This window comes from Dipodomys spectabilis, unplaced genomic scaffold (genome assembly GCF_019054845.1).
Source record: "Dipodomys spectabilis isolate Male_0828 unplaced genomic scaffold, ASM1905484v1 ptg000234l, whole genome shotgun sequence".
Taxonomy (NCBI): Eukaryota; Metazoa; Chordata; class Mammalia; order Rodentia; family Heteromyidae; genus Dipodomys; species Dipodomys spectabilis.
In genome coordinates, this window is record NW_024870911.1 from 20,216,196 (window position 1) to 20,231,584 (window position 15,389).

At 47.7% G+C, this 15,389-nt stretch overlaps 1 protein-coding gene across 2 annotated transcripts in view; it reads right to left on the reverse strand.

Moving 5' to 3' along the window:
• Positions 1-6,961: 6,961 nt before the first annotated feature.
• Positions 6,962-15,389, reverse strand: part of Copz1 (COPI coat complex subunit zeta 1) — a 32,233-nt gene continuing 23,805 nt past the window's right edge. Inside the window, exons 5-10 of one of the 2 annotated variants that reach the window (XM_042698985.1) lie at positions 12,909-12,964; positions 10,293-10,370; positions 10,092-10,143; positions 9,020-9,058; positions 8,151-8,211; positions 6,962-8,117 (exon numbers count right to left, since the gene is read on the reverse strand). In XM_042698985.1, the coding sequence (XP_042554919.1) occupies positions 8,164-8,211; positions 9,020-9,058; positions 10,092-10,143; positions 10,293-10,370; positions 12,909-12,964 (273 nt within the window). In that variant the 3' untranslated portion in view covers positions 6,962-8,117; positions 8,151-8,163. Of the gene's footprint in view, positions 8,212-9,019; positions 9,059-10,091; positions 10,144-10,292; positions 10,371-12,908; positions 12,965-15,389 lie in introns of both variants that reach the window. The other variant, XM_042698984.1, reaches the window with a different exon arrangement.

Genomic DNA, 15,389 nt, shown 5'->3' on the forward strand with positions numbered 1-15,389 from the left:
AGCTCAAGGCTACCACAGTACCACTTTCAGCTTTTTCTGCTTATGTGATGTTGATGAATAAAACCCAGGGCCTCATGCATACAAGGCAAGCGCTCTACCACTGAGCCACCTTCCCAGGCCCTCCATTGACTCTTAATTCCAGTAAACTACCAAAGAGCTGGAATTGGAGTTGTGACTCAAGTGGTAGAGTACCAACCTTGAACAAAAAAAGCTAAGGAACAGTTGGGCACCAGTGGCTTACACCTGTGATCCTAGTTACTCAGGAGGCTAAGATCTGAGGGTCATGGTTCAAAGCCAGCCCAGGAAGGAAAGCCTGTAACTCTCATTTCCAATTAACCCCCAGAAAACCAGAAGTGGCACTGGGGTTCAAAGTGGTAGAGCACTAGCCTTTAACAATAAAGAAGCTCAGGGTCAGTGCCCGGGCCCAGAGTTCAAGCACCAGTACTGGCACAAAGAATAAGTAAGGAAAAACACACTCTCCCCAGGACATTTGATACTTTACTTCTTGACACCTCTTCGCCCTGAGGCTCCAGGATAGGAAGGAGGGAAGAAATATCTGCCTATAGAATCTATGACTTCACCAAGCTGTAGCTCCCAAAGCCATGAGTCTATGATCCACTGGCCCAAGTAGTGAGCTTGCTTACAACTTGGGTAGACACAAAGATGGGGGTGGTCAGGGCAGGCATGGTGGCACACATTGTAATCTCAGGGCTTGGAAGCTGAGGCAGGAAAGCCGAGGCTTGGGAGACCTGCCACAAACAACAAAAAAGAGAAGAGAAGAAAAGGAGGGGAGGGGCTGGGAAGGTGGCTCAGTGGCAGAGTGCTTGCATTGCAATGTATGAGGCCCTGGGTTCCACTTCTCAGCACCATATAAGCAGAAAAAAGCTGGAAATGGTGCTGTGGCACTAGCCTTGAGCTGAAGAGCTCAGGGACAATGCTCAGGCCCAGAATTCAGGCCCCACCACCGACAAAAAGAAAAGAAAAGAAAAAAAGGAGGGAAAAGGGAATAAACAAAGTCTAAAGAACAGAGAGTCACCTTGTTCCCACCATGCCCTTCATCTGCTTTGACCTTAGTGAGGATGACTACAGTGCTCATGTGAACACACAGCCTGCTGCCTGGACTGGGAGGAGGGAGGAAGAAAGGGTCTAGACTGGCCCTTTAAGAGCCACTTAGGGTCAGAAAGCCTGGGCTACAGAGAGGGGAAGGAGCTGATGTCAGAAGACGGATGGGCAGAAAGATGGGGATTGATGCTAATGGGGAAGTTAAAGCTAAGTACCCAGACACTCAGAGGGCAGAACTGCAGATCTGTCTTCCTTATGCACAGTCCCCCCCCCCCTCCCCAAAGCAAGGTTGTAAATCTGCCTCCTCAATTGGGGGAAGGGGGAGTAAGGAAAAAAGAGAGACTCCCTTCTCCCTTTTCCTGTTTCTTCTGAACCCAGTTCCCTCCTTCTCTAGCTGCAATTCTTTTGTTTTCTCTCAACCTTCCAGGATCCTTTCCCAGTAAAGCTTCCAACTTTGTGATTCCAGCTTGCATAGAAGTCTTTGCTGTTGTTTGTGTGCTGGTCCTGGGGCTTACACTCAGGGCCTGGGCTTGAACTCTGGGCCTGGGTTCTTTCTTTCTTTCTTTCTTTCTTTCTTTCTTTCTTTCTTTCTTTCTTTCTTTCTTTCTTTCTTTCTTTCTTTCTTTCTTTCTTTCTTTCTTTCTTTCTTTCTTTCTTTCTTTCTGCCAATCCTTGGACTTGAACTCAGGGCCTGGGCACTGTCCCTGATCTTCTTTTGCTCAAGTTAGCACTCTATAATTTGAGCCACAGTGCCACTTCTGGCTTTTTCTGTGTAAATGGTACTGAGGAATCAAACCCAGGGCTTATGCATGCTAGGCAAGCACTCTACTACCAAGCCACCTTCCCAGCCCCATCTGGGCCTGGGTTCTATCCCTGAACTTTTTGCTCAAAGGCTAGTAGCTCTACTACTTGAAACAGCTACATTTCCACCTCTCATTTCATTTTTTGTTGTTGTTGTTGTTAATTGGAAATAGGAGCTTTGAACTGTGATCCTTAGATTTGAGCCTCCTGAGTAGCTAGGATTACAGGTATGAATCAGAGGCATCTGACTTTGCCTAGGAATTTGAGAGGAGTCCACAAGTTTTCCCTTACTAGACCCTGAGCAGGACTGGGTTGGTGGGATTGTAAGAAGCAGAATGTTGGATGCTAGGAACTGGGAAAATTGAGACCCTCAGAGTTAGATGTCTTAGATTCTGGTGAGGGGCCACAGAACCTCTAGCTATGTCAGCTAAGGAGTTGCAGGGTTCATCCACTGAAGATATATACTGTCTTCTCAGAAACTCCTGAATTGTATCATTCCCTTCCTTTGTGCCCATGTACATGCACACACACACACACACACACACACACACACACACACACACACACACACACAGTCTGCTGCCTAGAGATTTTAGTCCAATAATGTACTTACTGTAAGACAGGGTCTGGCAGCTCCCTTTCAGAAGGGAGCTGAGGATCTCCAAGATAAAGGCTTTCTGAAAGGGGCTAGAGCTAATAACCCTTGGCCAAGGATTTCTCTCTTTTTTTTTTTTTGGTGTCAGTCCTGAGGTTGAACTCAGGGCCTGGGCACTGTCCCTGGTTGTTGTTGTTTTCTCAAAACTAGTGATCTACCACTTGAGCCACTCCTTCACTTTTGACCTTTTAGGGGTTAATTGAGATGAGTCTCCCCAACTTTTCTGCCAGGGATTGGCTTTGATCCTCAGCTTTCTGCCTTCTGAGTGGCTAAGATTCCACTTGCAAAGGATTTTTCTTCACTTTCAGATGAGAAGGTACCCCCTCCCTCCTTCACCCCTCCCAACTCCCCACCCCCCAGCACTAAGCCTTGAACTCAGGAACTCCTTGTGCTCTTGCATGGCTTTTTCTGCTAAAGGCTGGCATTCTGCCACTTGAGCTACAGCTCCACTTCTGGCTTTTTGCTGGCTAACTGGAGATAAGGGCCTCCTGGACTTTTCTCTCCAGGCTGGCTTTGAACTTTGATCCTCAGATCCCAGCCTCCTCAGGATTCTCCTCAATAGGATTCTCACCCTATTGAGGATCAGAGTCTGCCTTGTGGATCCCTCTCCATGTTAGAGAACAGACTTCTGTTTCTCATTTGCTGCTGCTGCTGCGTTCTACCTGAATTCCTTCGTATTCCTGGAAGTAATTGGTGCCTAGTTGCCTCTGTCTTCTAACTACTCCTAGGTATTCATAAGCCAACTTTATCTCTCCCCTTCGCTCAGATTTTCCTACTGAGGTTGTCTTCTTCTCTGTCCTGTGCTGCATAGATATAAGGGAGAGAGCAGGAATGGAGTAGAAGTTGGGGGTTATGAGGAGTCAGCCTTCCAGCCTCTGGCCCAGTACTCCCTCCCACCACTGGGAGGTCAGCCATTGCCCTAAGCCCTGGTCTCTGGCTGTTTCTCTATACTGGTGATAAATCCTGTCTTTGTCTCTCTGCTGACCCAGGCCCCTGGCAGCCTGGGGGTCAGAGGCTGGGGGGAGGGATCAGAGTAGAGGAGGGGGACTTACAAGGAGAGTGGGAAAAGAAGATGAACAGGACCAGCTGGTGGGCAGGCATGGGGTTGGGCGGCGAGGGGTAGGGGGGAGCCTCTTGATTATTTTACGGATCCTGGACATTCCAGCAGGCTTGCATTCCAAGTGAGAAAGCCAGGATCTCTGAGATGTGGGAAGGATCTTCAGAATTGGTCTCTGGAGTACCAGGAATTCTGGGATGTGTTTGCAGGGGGAGAGGGGAGGATAGAATGAAGTACCTCAAGTCAAGAAGCTGCTACAAGAAAACAGAGTAACTGCATAGAAATTCCTTTCCCCACATCAGATCCTTACCATGTGCCATGTGTGTGCACGTGCGTACGCACACACGCACACACACACACACAGATTTATGACCTGTCAGCATGAAGGAGCCCAGGAGAGCCAGCCTGCCCCTGGCCTGGCCCCTCCCTCCCCAGCAGTTTTCTCTTGATGTGACTTCCCTGTCTGCACCTCTCCATTTCTTTCTTCTGCTCCCAGCCTTCCCCTTCTTTGTTTCTCTCACCTTCCCAATGTGTTATTCTTTCTGCTAACTCTCTCAGCCTCTTAGTCATTTTTTCTCTCTCTTGTTTCTCTTTCCTTCTTCTGATGTCCTCTTTCCCCTTTCCTACTTCCTTAGTCTGTCCATCTGTCCTGTCTCTGTTACTCTAATCCAGCAATTTTCCTTCCCCTCCACCCCCATTTGAGTTCCACCTTGAACCCTGTTCTGGCCTAAGGGAGACAGGGTGTCAGATAGCAAGGAGAGGGGAAAGAGAAAAAGAAACATCGGGTGGACCCTAGTTTGGATGGGTAGTTTGAACATCACAGTGGTCTTTGCTTTGATGGAGGAAGGCGTGGCCGGAGAAAAGTTCAACTAAGAGAGAGGAAACAAAGGAGGAGAGAGGTAGAGAGAAGAGACACAGAAAGGCAAACGTTAAAACGAACAAAGCCAGATCAGGTGCTGGTGTAATCCTAGCTACTCAGGAGGCTGAGATTTGAGGATCACAGTTCGAAGCCAGTCTGAACAGGAAAATCCATGAGACTCTTTATCTTGAACTACCCAAGAACCAGAAGTGGGGCTGTGGTTCAAATTGGTAGAGCACTAGCCTTGAGCAAAAAACAGCTCAGGGATAGTGCCCAGGCCCTAAGTTCAAGTCCCAGGATTGGCACACACACAAGAGAGAGATAGATAGATAGATAGATAGATAGATAGATAGATAGATAGATAGATAGATAGATAGATAGATAGATAGAGCGAGCACACCTAAGGGCTAGGGTTCCCTGGAAGTGAGTGTGTGGAAGGAGCAGAGGGGCATCTACATGAGACACAGACTCAGAGACAAGCTCTAGAGAACCCTCCAGCGAAACAAAAGGGGTCATGTTCACCACACTGCTACAATCCTGCACTGTTTGGTCTACGCAGAAATTTCTCAGAGGGCTTTCTCTCTCCACTGCAGGCAGTCCTGGTGTGAGTGCTAGTTGTCACGCCCTCAGCCTCCTCATGGCGACTGCCTCCCTCTCCCCTCCCTCTCCCCCCTGTTGAGAATGACATCAGTTCTCCATGTCACCGTCCTCAGCCTTGCTGCTGAGCTCTCCCAAGGGTGCAGTCAAGGCCAATCACCATGTTCCTCCTCTAGTCTGGGAAGAAGCGGAGGCTAGCTCCGCTTGACTAGCTCAGCACCCTGTCGCAGGAGTAGGGCAACATTTTGCTAGGAAGGTGGCTGGGGGACAGAGTGGGAAAAAACGGGTATGGGTATGGGCACCACAGGGAGGGAGAGCAAGGACCCTGAGGGGGGCTCTTGAGGAGGAGAGGCTGAGGTAGTAAATCATGCTGGGGGGGGGCTCCCTCTGCCTCAGCTCAGTGGGATAGGGAAAGAGAGACTTTTTTTTATGGGGGGGGGGCATGTAGAGAACTGCCACATCTGGCAGGCAGGTGTCTGGCACTGTTCAGGCTGCAGTCACTTTCCCAGCCAAAGAGGAAGGGAGAGAGGGGGAGGAGCGACCCCTTAGGGTCCCTTGGGGGAGAGGGAAATGCTCACAAACAGAAAGACAGAGGCCCACAAGCAGACAGAAAGTGACCAGAGAGGGAGAGGGGACTGGGTAGGCCTAGAACACCTATGTCCCAGTCCTAGTGGGAAACAATGTAGAAAGAAACTGAAGCTCAGAGAATTCCACATTTGAGAACTAGAAGCCCACTCTCCACACCAGCCCCCAACACCGCTCCCCTACCCACACCAACAACCGCCCGCCCTCCCCAGTGCCATGACAGGTGATGAATGCCACGCCAGATGCTAGGTGATGAGATGCTGGTTGAGATGCTGAGACTGGTGTTGTATTGCTGCAGTTCAGGCAAAAACAAGGGATCCTAGGCCTTGATCCACTCCCGTACTCCAGCTTTCAACTTGAGGCTTTAGGCAAGGCAAGCTCTATCTCTTCTATCTGCTGTAAGGGATCCAAGGCCTAGACAATTTCTGGGCCTAATTTGCTAGGTTTCCACAGAGGCTCACACAAGACTGGCTAGCCACCTCTAGCCTTCACACCCTGCTGTTGGAGAGGGCTCACCCATTTCTGTACTTTCTTCCCTTCATCTTTTTGTATGTACTAATTCCATCTCACATGCATAGTCCTGGAATTACAGACCCATTTCATGAGCAGTAGAGGTGACTGCAGAGACCCTTCAAATCGCCTTGGAGAGGACTCTTCCCCCCCCCCCCCCTAAAATCCTGCAGAGGAAGGGGGAAAGAAAACCAAAGCATTCTCCTGTCGCCGCAGCAACCATAAAAACCCCTAGCTAAATCCATCTTGTGAGCTCACCGCCCCATTAAGATGCAGGGCCAGGCTCTGCGCCAGCCAGCTACATTCATTTGTGCGAATAAAGGTGGAGGAGGGGGAAGGGAGCCGGCTCTGGAGGGACGGGGAAATGGCGAGAAGAGGTTATTTACACCACCGTCCTGACCTTCTGGAGCAGAGCTGGCTCCGATAAATAACCCGCTCAGCGCCGTTTCAGAGCAGGAGTGGGAGGTTCAGGAAGGGAGCAGGGGCTGGAGGAGAGCCCCCACGCAGGTGCGCGTCTCCGGGTTACTAATGGCTGAGGCGGGAGCAGGCAGCTGGCTTTGGGGGTGGTGGTGGGGAGAACTCAGTTCCCTGAGACTCCCACTGAGAAAATACCATCCCCACCCCACCCCTGGCGCCAATTTCCAGGCGAGGGGACGGAGAGATGCCAAGGAGGCAAACAGTTCCGTAAATTAGGGATGGGGGAGGGGGTTGCTGGCGAGTCTCTGAGGTAGGAGGGGGGAAGACATATTATAAGAGGGGGTGGATGGGTGGAGGAATAGGAATAGCTGCCAAAAAGAGGAAGGGGAACAGAAAAAAAAAAATCACACAAAGGCAGTTTGGAAAAGAAAAGTCCGTTTTATTCTTCTTTGCATGGAGCAGTATAGGAAGGGGTAAGTCTCCTGCACCAGATGCCCCCTTGATATGCACAGTTGTCTGCTCCACTTCAGAGTTGGAGAACTGGCAGTTAGTGGGTGGGGCAGAAGTCTCAGGAAGGCTTTTCTAGGACATTTTGGTAGGGAAGGAGTTCAGGGTCAAGGGGAGTGGTTGTACTTCCACCTTCCTGGGGAAATGGGGGACCCCAAGCAAAGGTACTGCCTAAGCCACCTGAGGGAAAGAGCTCAAACACTCAGCTTTTACGTGGGGTGGAGGGAAAAAGCACAGGGTTAAGGGGCAGATGATGGACCAAGGCAGAGGAGCAAATGTGGCATGGGAGAGGTGAGGGGACCGAGAGCTACAAGGCCCAAGTCACCAAGACCTGGCCTTTCCTTCCCTTCCCTTCCCGTCCCTGGTTCTGAGCAGAAACTCTTCCCCAAACAAGAATGTATTTTGGTCCCAGGAGCTGTCATTGCTCCAGGGCACAGAGAGGACAAGTCAGGCCAGGAGCTGCCAGTAGTAAAGGCCAAGGAAAGGTACTAAGTCCTGGGCACACCTAAAATGACCTCTCCCAGGTCACTGCAGTTTGTAAGCCCTATCCAATAATGTCTTAGTTTCCACCATTTTGTCCTCTCCCTATAAGCTGTTCCCAGACTCTTTTCCACAGCAGAAGACAGGGCAGCTAGAAGAAATAGAAGACACAGAGGCCAGGAAGTGAGCTGAGACTGGATGCACCCCTGCCCGCACCGCCCCCCCTCCAGGAAAGAATCCTCCTGCCCTGGTTGGACATATGGACTAAAGGGAGGAAACACTCAGCACATTCTTTCCTTGCTTTGATCTGCAGTGCAGCCATAGCAAAGGGCAGAGAAGCTGAGGGGAGAATGTGGGGGTAGGAGAGCATGGAGCAGAATCCCTGTCTGAGCAGGAAAAGGGTGCTTGCTTCCTTTGCCCTGCATCCAAATGGGCTAGGAATTTCACTTCCAGAGGAAAGGAGGAGGAGGAATGGGAAGGTGTTGGGAAGGGCAACCCCAGACAGGATGAAGGTTTAAGGATCCCTTGTGCCCCCCTGAGATGATCCTGAGAGCAGCAGTTGAGGACTGGATGAGAAGTCACAGCAGACATGCAGATTTCTGGTAGGGGTGATAAGCCAGGCACGGGGTGTCTTCACCGAAGGAGGGACCACTTGATCTGTTCTTTCGCTGACTGTAGCACCTGCAGAAACAAGGGCAGCACTAAGGGAGGCTTTCAAGGAGCAGGGTGGGAACTAGGGGGAGGGGTGGGTGTGGGGGCTCTCCTTCCCTTCACTTGCCTTCCCTCTCCTTAGAAGAACAGGGAATAGAAAATCCCCATAGGTAGTAGAATAGGAAGAAGCTCTCTAAAGCCCTAGAGGATTGTCAGTTTGGAAAATTCCCCCCAAATTCAAATCCACTGGGGAAATGAAGAGAGAAGAGGTATACCTGAGAGGAAAGAAAAAAAACAAAAACAAAAAAACTGGGGGTTACTGGATATATGTTCAAGAGAAGGAGTTATACATCCAGCTACTCTTCTTGGTGAGGATTCTAAGCCATTTAAAACCAGAACCCCTCCTTGGCTCTCCACATCAGGTAGACAGTCTATCTGCAGTCAAGCAGCAGGATGGATCTGCAAAACCTGCATATGCTAGAATATGCACTTCCAGCTTAGTCCTCATTTGAATAATAAGAGAAAGAGAGAGAGAGAGTGCTCACATGCACACAGACCATCTGCTTAAGGCAAGCCTCTGCTGGGGAATAAATCATGGAAGGAGACATCAGGCAGGGAGGGTTTGAAGGGTATAGAGGAAAGCTGACAGCCATGGCTCACAGGAAGCTGAGAGAGGAGTAGGGAGTTAAGGCACCAGGCTATTTGAGTTTCACTTCCCTGCAATAAGAGGGAACCAAGGAGGACAATTCCATCTGTGGCCTCTTTCAGAATTGGTGGGTTAGGGTAGTCTCCGTAGTGACCCTGCCCTTCTGGAGAAGAAGAAGGGAGAAAGTCATACCTGAGACACAGTCTGCTCCGTAAGAGGGACATCTTCACCCTGTAGAACAGATTGCAAGCACTTAAACTGCAGTCTAGAAGTAGGGAAGAAAGGGTTGGCCCTTTAAACTGAAGCAAACTTCTCAGTCCCTAAAAGGGACTCAGCCAGTTTTACTCAGCCAGAGGGATTGAGAACACACAAAAGGGTCATTTCATTCATCCTCCATTTTAAGACAGGAGGACTTCTTAAAAGATTTATTCCATTCCCAGTAAGCAGCAGATTATCTGATCCTCAACTCCCTCAATTTGGGGGTGGGGGACATGATTCCCTAGTCAGAGAAGACCTTCCCTGAATATCAATATCACTGGGGAAAGGATGAGGGGGAGCCAGGGGTAGTTTAATGGATCCTGCAAGGCCTGATGGGTAATGACAGAATGTTAATTTGAAGAAATAAACTGCTGCAACAGCAGCCTGAGAAGGGGACAAGTGGGGGGGGAAGCTAGCACTGGGGGGGACCCTCTCTCTTGCCACATAGAGACATATGTTAGAGGAGAAGATTAAACTATGCAAATGCAGCCCACGGCAGTTAAGGGAGAAGATTTCCCATTACTAGGCACTGTAAGCCTTTACTCTGTGGAGGTCAGAGCCAGGACATTCTGTGAATGGGGAGATCTGCTTTGCTCAGACATCTCTGCACCCCACAATTTGCAGGTGGCCCTCTTTCTGCATTCACCATGATCTTCCAGCAGACTCTGAGCCTTCTGGAATTAATTCAAAGGCTCCTTTCTGGTTATCACTAGCACAGGAATATTGAGGTACTGGCAAGTAAGTATTTCCTGATGGATTACATAACATTTTAAAAGATAGAAAAGCCAGGCACTGGTGGCTCACACCTGTAATTCTAGCTACTTAGTTGTCTTTGATCTAAGGGTTGTGGTTTGAAGCCAGCCCAGACAGCAAAGTCTGGGAAAAAGATGGAAGTGAATCAAGCAGTACAGTACCAGCCTTGAGTAAAAAAGCCAAGACATATCAGCAGGTCTAGCTCTGGAGGACACTTGAGGATTTAGATGCAGGAAGGTGCATTTGCACTTACCCTTAGAGCAACTCTGTGTACCACTTGCTGAGGATCATTCTCTAGGATTACCCTACAAAGACAATGAAGAGATCACTGTTCACTCTGTCTTGGAGATCAACTTACTGTGGGGACAGGCTCTCTGACCACTCATGCCCACTTTGCTTAGGTCACAGGCAGCAACTCTACCTCCCCACTCCAGATCCAGGGTAGCGAACTCACCCTCCATCTACGATTTCATCCACAGCCAAGAAGAGCCCCTCCATGTTCTCCAGCAGAGCTCGCTTTTCTACATTTTTCCTGAGCCCCAAAAAGATGAGAAAAATCAGCCTCTGTATGAAAAGAATCCTAGGACACTGTCTAGATAGGGGACTCTAAATTAGGCAATAAATGTCTCCACCATGACTAATATGGAGAAGTTTTTAGCTAATCTACTCTAAACCTTTTCCCATTCTTGTTTGCTGAGTAAGGATTAGGAATGCCAGGAAAAGAGGTCAGTGGTTAAAGTGCTTGCCTAGCATGCCCAAGTTCGATCCCCAATACAAAAAAAAAAAAAGGAACATCAGTTAAGAGATTCAAACACAGTCAATTTCTGACTATTCATAGATTTGATTATCCAGAGCTATTGTTTCTTTCCTACCTATGATGCTTCATGACACTGTTCACAAACACAGGCATTTGTGGGCGGAATAAAGAAAACAGAAGTAAAATTCCATCTGATGGTTGCAGGATGTGGGAAAGGGTTACATGTAAACTCTGTCTGCACTCAGATGCTGACCATCCTAAGTCCCTTCTCCCCCTCCTCTTTCCCCACCAGTTTTGCTCGGGCCCGGAAAAGAAGCCCAACAAGGGAGCTAGAAACAGTCAGGGTCCCCATTTTCCAGCCACAGGTGGTAGGTGCATGTGGCCTGTCACATTCATTAGTTTGACTCTTTCATTAGATTACCTGAAATTAAGCCTACTCATTCACCTGGTTAAGAAATAAATCATCCCCCTTCCTGAAGAAACCTGAGCCTTTACCCTGCTGGTTTTGTGGGGCTGAGAGTGCCTGCTGTTCTGCTCCTCTGCTCCGGATAGTTGTCTGAACTAGGTTCACTTGGAAGCTGCTGTGGGGGGGGATGAAGTTCAAAGCCCTGGGTGTTTTCAGGAAAAGTATCTTATATCTCTTTTCTTGCCCTACATACATGGGAATAGAGGGCTGGGAAGGAGTGAAAAAAGTGGAGAAAAGCAAATGGCACATCTTCCTTTTCCATAGAAGGGAAGCTTAACAGCCAGAAAAGGAACATTAGAGGTGGTGCCTCCAACACCAAGGTACACATTTCTTTTCTTTTCTTTTTTTGGCGGTTGTGGCCTGGGCGCTGTCCCTCAGTTCTTCAGCTCAAGGCTAGCGCTCTACCACTTGAACCACACCACCACTTCTGGTTTTCTGGTGGTTTATTGGAGATAAGAGTCGCACGGACTTTTCCTGCCTGGGCTGGCTTTGAACCGTGATTCTCAGATCTCAGCCTCCTGATTAGCTAGGACTACAAGTGTGAGTCACCAGTGCCCAGCTTCAAGGTACACATTTCATCTGGGCCACGTCCTTGTGTTTGTCCTTTCCCTTCTTCTAATGCAAAGAATGAAGCTAGAAATCACCTAGAGAGAGGGTGCTTAAAACTCTAACAAGTTGCTGGAGATGACAACAGGAGACACAGTGGGCTACTGTTCCTCCTAGGAAATCTCCTTCCTGAGTAGAGTTTTTCGATTTGAGGAACATGTTCTCCTTCTAGTCCTCCCTCTCAGTGTGAAGTCCTCTGAAATAGTAAGCCCAATTTTTTTCTTTGCTAGTCTTGGGGTTTGAATTCAGGGTCTGGGCCCTGTCCCTGAGCTTTTGTGTTCAAGGCTAGTGCCCTACCATTTGAGCCACAGCTCCATTTATAGCTTTCTTTTTTTTTTTTTTTTAATGTTTAATTGGAGGTAAGAGTCACTTGGTAGCTGGGAGCTAATGGTTCATGACTATAATCCTAGCTACAGAAGGCTAAGATCTGAGGATCATGGTTTGGCGTCAGCCCAGGCAGGGAAGTCCGTGAAACTTTTTTTCTTCCTGTCAGTCTTGGGTCCCGAACTCTAGGCTTGGGTGCTGCTCCTCAGCTCTTTAGCTCAAGGGTAGGGCTCTATCACTTGGGCCACAGCGCCACTTTTGGCTTTTTCTGTTTGTGTGGTGCTGAGGAATTGAACCTAGGGCCTCATGCATGCAAGGCAAGCTCTACCACGGAGCCACCTTCCCAGGCCCTGTGAAACTCTTATCTCCAATAAACCACTTAAAAAAGCCAAAGTGGCACTGTGGCTCAAGTGGTAGAGCACTCACTCACCTTGAGCAAAAGAAGCTAAGGGACAGCACCCAGACTCAGAGTTCAAGCCTCAGGTTGGGGGGGGGGGTGTGTGAATCTCATGGACTTTCCTGCCTGGGCTGGTTTCAAACTGTGATTCTCAGATCTCAGACTCCTGAATAGCTAGGATTATAAGTGTGAGCCACCAGCACCTGGGTCCAACTTCTTTTTTTTTTTTTGGTCCAGTTGTGGGGCCTGAACTCTGGGCCTGGGCGCTGTCCCTCAGCTCTTCAGCTCAAGGCTAGTGCTCTACTACTTAAGCCACAGTGCCACTTCCGGCTTTTTTCTTTTTGCTTATGTGGTACTGAGGAATTGAACCCAGGGCCTCATGCATGCAAGGCAAGTGCTCTACCACTGAGCCACCTTCCCAGCCCATGGGTCCAACTTCTTAACTAAATCAATGCCCTGGAACCTCTGCCAGTCCCTTATAAATCCCTGGACCAAATGAACATCGAGAATGGCTGCTCACCTCAGCATCTGGCTCAGGGAGTCAAATAGGCAATTCAGAACAGCCATAAGCATCAGCTGTTGGGAGAGAGAAAAGACAGAAAGAGAAGGGTCAAGTCCTTGGAAAAAACTACACAAAAACAAACTCATACAATTTAGTAAGCATCAAAACACACAGCTTTTTACAAAGGACCAAAAATACAAGGTAGAAGAGAGCATCTCTTCCTGTTGTTTCTCATGGAGGTGAATTCTGGCTAGACATGGTGGTGCTTATCTGTAATCCCAGCTACTTAGGAGGTAGAGGTAGGAAGATTTTGAGTTTGAGGCCAGCCCAGGCAAAAACTTAGTGAGACCCTATTTCAGAAACAAACTATGACACAAAATAGTTAAGAGTGTGGTTCAAGTGGTATAGCATTTGCCTATAGAGAAGAGATCATGTGAAGATCTAATATCTAGTCATGAAAAAAAAAAAGTGAACGAGCCCCCAATTTGAGATCTCTTTTAGCCAGAAGGTCAAAAAGCATTTGCTATCATGATCCTCTACATGTCTTTACCAACTATCTATGTATTATCAAATATCAAGTAGAAAGAGAAATCATTAACCAAGCAACATAAGGTCTGAGAGGCAGCAGAACTACTGGAAAGAGTATGGGCTTTTGTTTGGTTTTTCTTTCGTGTGGTACTGAGGATTGAAACCTAGGACCGTACAGGCTCCACCACTGAACTATACCCAAGCTGGGTATGGACTTGAGTCAGATGGATCTGGACTTCAATCTCAGCTGAGCCATTTTCTCCATGTGTGACTTGGAGTTATTAGGCTGAACCCCATGAAACTGCCACTTTTGTAGTTTGACAAAGGTCAAGTACAAGCAATTTCATATGGTTCTTCCTGTTTGGTTTCCTCATTGGTAACACAAAGGCACTACTGCCTACAGCTCACAGAAGTGCTGGTAGGTCCACACAATAATGTACTTTACTAAGTACTCAAAGCAATAATGAGTGCTCAGCAGGAGGTAGGACTGGCAAATTTTTACCTTTAGCAGAATATTATCAAAGGACTCATTTTTACCAATCCACTCTCACTCAGAGATGTTGCTTTCACCTAAGGCAAATAGTTATTTCTGCATACAGGAAGTAGATTTGACTATACTTGTAGTCCCCATTCATGCTGTTGACTTGATGAGGTAAAGCTTCCAGCTTCAACATGACCCAAAAGACCCATTAATTGCCCTGAATTCATCAGTGAAGCCAATATCTCCCCACAACCTTGACCACACCTCAGAAATTCACCTTAAAAAATACTGCAGTTGAAAAAGCATTTGACAAGATCCAGTACCCCTTTATGATAAATGCTCTGGAGAAATGAGGAATCCATGGAACATTCCTCAGTATAATAAAGACTATAGGTAACAAACTTACAACCAGCATTATACCTAATAGTGAAAAGTTAAAAAGATTTCCTCTAAAATGAGGAATGAGACAAGGATGTCCGCTCTCTCCACTCCTCCCTCAATACAGTACTGGAATTTCTAGCTAGAGCAATAAGACAAGAGACAAACATAAAGGGGATCCAAACAGAGAAAGAAGTAAAACTCTCCCTCTTTACAGATGATATGATCGTGTATTTAATGAACCCTATAGACTCCTCTCCCAAGTTACTTGAGCTGATCTGAAACTCTGGCAAAGTAGAGGGTATAAAATTAACCCACAAAAATCATATAGCTTTTCTTTTTCTTTTTTTTTTTTTTGGGTCCGGTCGTGGGGCCTGAACTCTAGGCCTGGGCGCTGTCCCTCAGCTCTTCAGCTCAAGGCTAGGGCTCTACCACTTGAGCCACAGCACCACATCCGGCTTTTTTCTTTTTGCTTATGTGGTGCTGAGGAATCGAACACAGGGCCTCATGCATGCAAGGCAAGTACTCTACCACTGAGCCACCTTCCCAGCCCTCATATAGTTTTTCTATACGCCAACAATAAGAAGAGTGAGGCTGAAATCAGAAAAGCAACTCCTTTGTAATATCTTCAGAAAAAAAACCAAAAACAAAAAACTTAGGACCTCTATGGTGAAAACTTTTTTAAAAAACTGAAAAAAAGAAATTAAAGCACATTTAAGGAAGTGGAAAAACCTCCCATGCTCCTGGATTGGGAGGATTAACATTATGAAAATGACAATACTGGGGCTGGTAAGGTGGCTCAGTGGTAGAGCGCTTGCCTTGCATGCATGAGGCCCTGAGTTCGATTCCTCAGCACCACATATGCAAAAAAGAAAAAAGCCGGAAGTGGCGCTGTGGCTCAAGTGGTAGAGTGCTAGCCTTGAGCTAAAGAGCTAAAGGACAGGGGGGGAGGGGGGAGGCTGGGAAGGGAGGTGAAGGGTAAACAAAGGAGGAGGCTGCAATGCTTGGTAAGAAATGTATGCATTATCCTGCCCATGTAATTGTAACCCCTCTGTACAGTATGTTCTCAAATAAAATAAAATAAAATTTAAAAAAAAAAAAAAAAAAAGAGC